Raw genomic sequence first — 5,477 nt, forward strand, 5'->3', positions numbered from 1 at the left:
GGTGGCAGGTGCCCAAAGACCACACTGTTCCTGTACCAGCATGTGCTGATGTCACCGTGTTACCTGATGGTGTCACTTCCCCTGGAGCTAGCACGGAATCTCCTCAGGTTTGTGCCCCTTGTCCCTTTGCCTCCTGTCCTCCTATGTGCTCGCTGCATCCTCCTTCCTCAGGAGGAGACCTACTGTAGACCCTCTTCATCCTTCAGGTAGTTTCGTTTGTTGCACCAAGTCCCTTTCCTGGGATTGGGGTTGGAAATGACACCTTTCTTTGAGGTTTGGGGAAATGACAGAAGGCTGTTGGGATGAGCCTGGCTCATCTGAGCTCAGGATAACTCTTACTAGACATGAAATGGTCACCTCTTGTGTGTCCTCCCAGAGGAACCATGATGCTGACAATGGTCCTGATCTCATGGACAAAAACCAGTGAGTGCCACTGGGGGGCACAGGGGAGCACGGTGCTTGGCGACAGGAGTCAGGGCAGGCCCATGGCTCTTGTTTCCATCAAGCTGCCTGCACCTCTGACCTCTGTGTCTTCATCCCTAGGACTTTGTCATGAACTGAGAGCATGCAACAACTATCTCTGCAGCTCAGTGGTTTTGAGTCCAAGGTACTCCAGAAGACAGGGTCCTCAAGGGGGAAGAGGGAAAGAAAGGTATAATAGAAACCAAGGCAGGGAGTCTCATGAGAAGGGAAGATCCTAGGACAAGCAGACCTGGGTTATATTAGGAAAGTGACATCTTCAAGTCTTCTCCCTGCAAGCTGCACAAAGGTAAGGACTGGGCCATGAGGTTGCTTACATCACTTTGTCAGACTGTGGAAAGTGCAAAATGAGAACTGCTTAGGAGAAGAGGATAGACAGGGAGATAAAAACAATGAGAAGTAGGCAAAAAGGTTACAGGTGACCAAGTTAGGCCAGAAAGAACAATTTGTCAGTTTGGGGGGAAGAAACAAAGTCAGAGAGCTTAGACATTGAGGGGACAGAATGTCTCCATGGGCTGTCATCTCTTCCAGTCTTCATCCTATGTTAATGGAGAGGACCTCAGCTCTTCTACTAATATGAAAGATCTGGAGATAAGTGACCTGTACTGTGACCCAGTGACCCTGCCCAGCGACCCTGAAGGTCAACCCCTGACTTCCTCCCTCAATGGGGCCAGGGGTCCCCTGCCAGCTGAAACAGTCTCCCCCCCAACCTTCCTGCAATGCATTCTCTTTGCATGGGACTCAGAGCTGGTACCAAGAACTAGCAGTAGCCCTGGACTCTAGTTATCTAAAAGACAAACAACTCAGTAGCATGATAAAGGAACTGGTAAGAACTCAGCTACCTTTGTAGCACCTCCTTCTCAGAGGCTAGCAGCTCATAGGAGGCCGTGTATTGCTGCAGGTAGATGGTGTACCGGTTGTGCTGTTGCTCAGACCCTGAGCCTCCTGGCTCTTTACCTCCACCTGAGGAGAGAGGGGATGTGGCACCTTTTTTCTAGACTCTGAGCTTGGAAATATGGAGGGGGCACAGACCTGTTACCTGCCCAAGGCCTCATAACATTTCCCACCATTTTCACTGTAGTTCACAGACTGATGGAAAAGCACAGGGACGGACATGCTCTGTGGCACACCAGTAATGTGCTGCTCAAGAGAAACTGGATCCCCTACATGATGTCAGGGTTCAAATCTCCAGCCCTGCTAGCCTGAAAAATTTTGGGCAAGTGCCCAAGTGCCCCAAATCCAACGGAGCAAGAGGCCTGGAAAATGGGGATTGTGGTATGACTAGTCTTTTTGGAGGGTGCTCATTTCTCTCTCTTGGGCATGAATGTAGTCAATTTAGGGCTGCAGCCTCTCACTTGATCTAACAGCTGCTTGAACTCCTCCAGCTTCGTAATTCCCTCTTCCTGAGCTGCATGGCTGCCTTCTCAGCAGCTAGGATTCAGAGCTTCTCCTCTGAAGATCATTTAGAGCTGGGACTTGAATATCTAGGCCTAACTCTCAAAACCCAATTTTCCCCTGGAGGTAAGGGTCCATTTATGGGGAGGGGGTGTTAAATTTGTACTTTAATTTTTTAAATGATTTTTTTTTTTGCCATACACTCACTGGGGAAACATACATTCACTGGGGAGACAGAGACAGAGAGAGGGAAAGTGAGAAATCACTCCTCAGGGATTGGCCATGTCGCAATTTATTCTGTTCCATTCTTCTCTCAAAATTTTGGGTGCACACACACATGCCAGACATGAGTTTCAAGCTGCCGGGTCTTGGACTTGAACCACAATTGGACATCTGGGAGTCTAGTGCCTTAACCATTACGGCCAATGCTGGCCCCTGTACTTTAACCTTTCGTTTGCTTTCTCAATGATAAATACACAAATTCTAAAAGTCAGAAGGTACAGAATGAAACACTTCTCAGCCACCCTGTTCTCTTCCCTGACATTTGTAGGAGTCCTTCAGGAATACCCTTCTGTGCCTTTATGGCCCACGTACCACACTCCTCCTAGCACTTGGCCAAGGCCACAGCCCGTTAAAGGCCAGTTAAAGGCCAGTTGAAGGGCATTTGGCCTCTGTTCATCCAATGCATGCACTGCCCTGGCTCACTCGCAGGTGCTAACTCTAACCACTCGATGGCCAGGCTGCAGGAAATAGCCTGTGCTGCATTTCCGTGAGCGAAACACTCCAAACTGCAGAAGGGGTCTGGGCTCACCCTTTCTACCTGTTTCTGCTACATGGAGAGGGCAGACAACGTATGCTCCAGCTCTCCTGCATGCTGCTAAGAAGCCTGCAGGCAGCTGGCAAGACCCTCAGATTCTTCTACAATAAGAGAGGTGGAGATGCAGCCAATGAACTTCCCCTGAAGGCTGCCAAGGTGAAGGATGAAGGGGTGCCCAAAGGCCCACCTGCTGTCTGCCTGGCTGCCTCCTGAGTGTGGGCCAGGGCTGTCTGTTATTCTGCCTTCTCACACACCAGGATGCCTATGGTTTGAATGTGAACCTTTGGGAGAACAATGAAACGAGTGCTCAAAGAGAGGGAAAGAAATGTTCCAGGGCACACAAAAGGTACACGTGGTCCACTCACCTGCAGTGGTTCCCTGAGCACCCTGTGTTCCTTCACCAACTTTTTCTGACATTCCTTCTCCTCTAGGAAGAGGGAAGAAGTATCTGTTACTGAGAGGAGGCCACAAAGAGACCCGATAATCAGGGATGCTGTGGGGTGGAGGGGTGGTGGAGCAGGAGCCTTCTCCAGGGCAGAGGAGAGGGATATGGCAAGTCTGGGGCCCCTGCATCCAAGTCCTTCAACCTATCAGCCAGGCAACAAGCAAATAGAGAAGTCATTACTTTTCCCAGCTGATCCAGAGTTTCTTACTGTTGTTGTTTCTGTGGAAAGAGATAAAGGAAGGTGACCGAGGATGGCTCCTTCACTGCACCCTCAGGCCAAAAAGGGTTGGGCAGGGAGCAAGGGATTTTTGAGGTTTTCACTATAGGGCGCGTGCGCTCACCAGACAGACAGAGAGAGACAGAGAGACAGAAAGCAAGAAATCACCCCCCAGGGGGGATGGTCACGCCGCAATCCCTTCTCCATTCTCCTCTCGGGATCTTGGGCACGCATGCACACGCGCCCGGCGTGAGTTTTAAGCCACTGGGTCTGAGACGCGAACCTCAGTCGACTATGTGGGAGTCCAGCGACACAGCCATTACGCCAACTGCTGGTTCCCAGGGATTTTTTTTTAAAAATTTCTTCCATGAGAGTGTGAGAAATAGGCACTCCCAACAGAGTCTGTTATGCCACAATCTCCCCAGCCTTTCAGCCAGCTAGGATCACTGGGACGTGGGTGTGCACATGACTTGGGACCCAAACTGCAGTCCTCCATGTGACTTCAGTACTGCCACATGGCATGCCCTGATGCCTGTGCCACTGTGGCAGGGTACAAACCAATTTTAAAAGAAGAGTTCTCAGACCCTATGGGGCCATGAACTGACAATTTCTCCTCAAACTCTTTTCACTGGTTTTCACTCAGAGGATAGAACCAAAAGCCTGAATCTGGATTCTCTTTAAGAAACAGTGACGGGAACCAGCAGTTAGCATAATGGCTATGTCGCTGGACTCCCATGTAGTCGACCGCGGTTCGTGTCCCGGACCTGGTGGCTTAAAACTCACGCCGGGCGTGTGTGCGTGCGTGCCCAAGATCCTGAGAGGAGAATGGAGGAGAAGGGATTGCAGCGTGACCCCTGGGGGCTGATTTCTTGCTTTCTGTCTCTATGTCTCTCTCTGTCTGTCTGGCGAGTGCACACGCCCTACAGTGAAAATCTCTCAAAAAGAAAAAAAAAAAGAAAAAAAACCCAAAGAAACAGTGACATAATTTTCTAGAAATGGAGTTTAAGAGAACTACCCTCTGCCCACTTGTGATTTAGAACGGTGCGTTCATCTTCAACCAATAGTTCCTGAGCCCATGTTATAGGCTCGGTCCTGGTCTTAAGAGACAATCTCCCTCTGCCTGACACATTCTAGTGAGTTTTTTCAATCTTTGATGCTTAAAGCTAAGAGCAACCTTTGACCTCCCAGGAGTCTGAAGCCCAGGGAGGGATGCTGGCTTGTCAGAAATCAAAGACAGAGTAGGTCAGGGACTGTACTCTTGCCAGGTGACAGGCCAGTGCTTCCTCTAGGGGCAGTGACGCCAGGGCAAGTGTGGCAAGGACTCAGGCGGGGGTGTCTGCAGAAGAGAGCAAGTCAAGAGGGCAGCATCAGAAAGAGCCATGCTGCATGCTCAGGGGTCCCTCCAGCTAAGGCCAACCCATTCTCCCTTGGCACTGGGATTCCCGAGTGAAAACTGGAGCCAACCGTGGTTCATGTCCAAGACCTGGCAGCTTCAGACTTTGCCTGGTACATGTCTCTCTCTCTGTGTGTGTGTACCCAAAATCCCGAGAGAAGAATGGAACAGAATGGATTGCAACATGGCCATCCCCATGGAGAGTGATTTCTCACTTTCCCTCTCTTTGTCTCTGTCTCTCCAGTAAGTACATGCTTCCTATGGAAAAAAAAAAAAGAAAGAAACCTTAAAAAAAATTAAAATAGTAATTTAACACTCCCCGTCCTTACCCCCAGGGAAAAATTGGGTTTCAAGAATTAGATCAGGATATTAAAATTCCAGCTCTAAGTGATCTTAGGAGGAGAAGCTCTAAACCCTAGGTGCCAAGAAGGCAGCCACGCAGCTCAGAATGGAGGAATTGCAGAAGCTGGAGGAGTTTGAGCTGCTGTTAGAACAAGAGAGAGGGAAGGGACCAGCAGTTGACGTAATGGCTATGTTGCTGGACTCCCATATAGTCAACCGCGGTTTGAGTCCCAGACCCGGTGGCTTAAACTCACGCCGGGCACGTGTGCATGCGTGCCCAAGATCCCGAGAGGAGAATGGAGGAGAAGGGATTGAGGAGTGGCCATCTCCCCTGGGGGGGTGATTTCTTGTTTTCTGTCTGTCTCTCCCTCTTTCTGGCGAGTGCACG

The 5,477-nt window shown here is 50.0% G+C and overlaps 2 protein-coding genes across 2 annotated transcripts in view; both read left to right on the forward strand.

Moving 5' to 3' along the window:
* The window catches only part of LOC102470918 (golgin subfamily A member 2-like), a 5,734-nt gene extending 5,178 nt beyond the window's left edge, over nucleotides 1-556 (forward strand). The window contains exons 3-5 of the mRNA XM_006159485.1: nucleotides 9-107; nucleotides 377-423; nucleotides 544-556. Of these exons, the coding sequence (XP_006159547.1) occupies nucleotides 9-107; nucleotides 377-423; nucleotides 544-556 (159 nt within the window). The remainder of the gene's footprint in view (nucleotides 1-8; nucleotides 108-376; nucleotides 424-543) is intronic.
* Nucleotides 557-5,195: 4,639 nt separating this feature from the next.
* Nucleotides 5,196-5,477, forward strand: part of LOC102471345 (golgin subfamily A member 2-like) — a 2,559-nt gene continuing 2,277 nt past the window's right edge. Inside the window, exon 1 of the mRNA XM_006159486.1 lies at nucleotides 5,196-5,233. Within this exon, the coding sequence (XP_006159548.1) occupies nucleotides 5,196-5,233 (38 nt within the window). The remainder of the gene's footprint in view (nucleotides 5,234-5,477) is intronic.

The sequence above is a fragment of the Tupaia chinensis genome, unplaced genomic scaffold, assembly GCF_000334495.1.
Source record: "Tupaia chinensis unplaced genomic scaffold, TupChi_1.0 Scaffold000628_1, whole genome shotgun sequence".
NCBI lineage: Eukaryota > Metazoa > Chordata > Mammalia > Scandentia > Tupaiidae > Tupaia > Tupaia belangeri.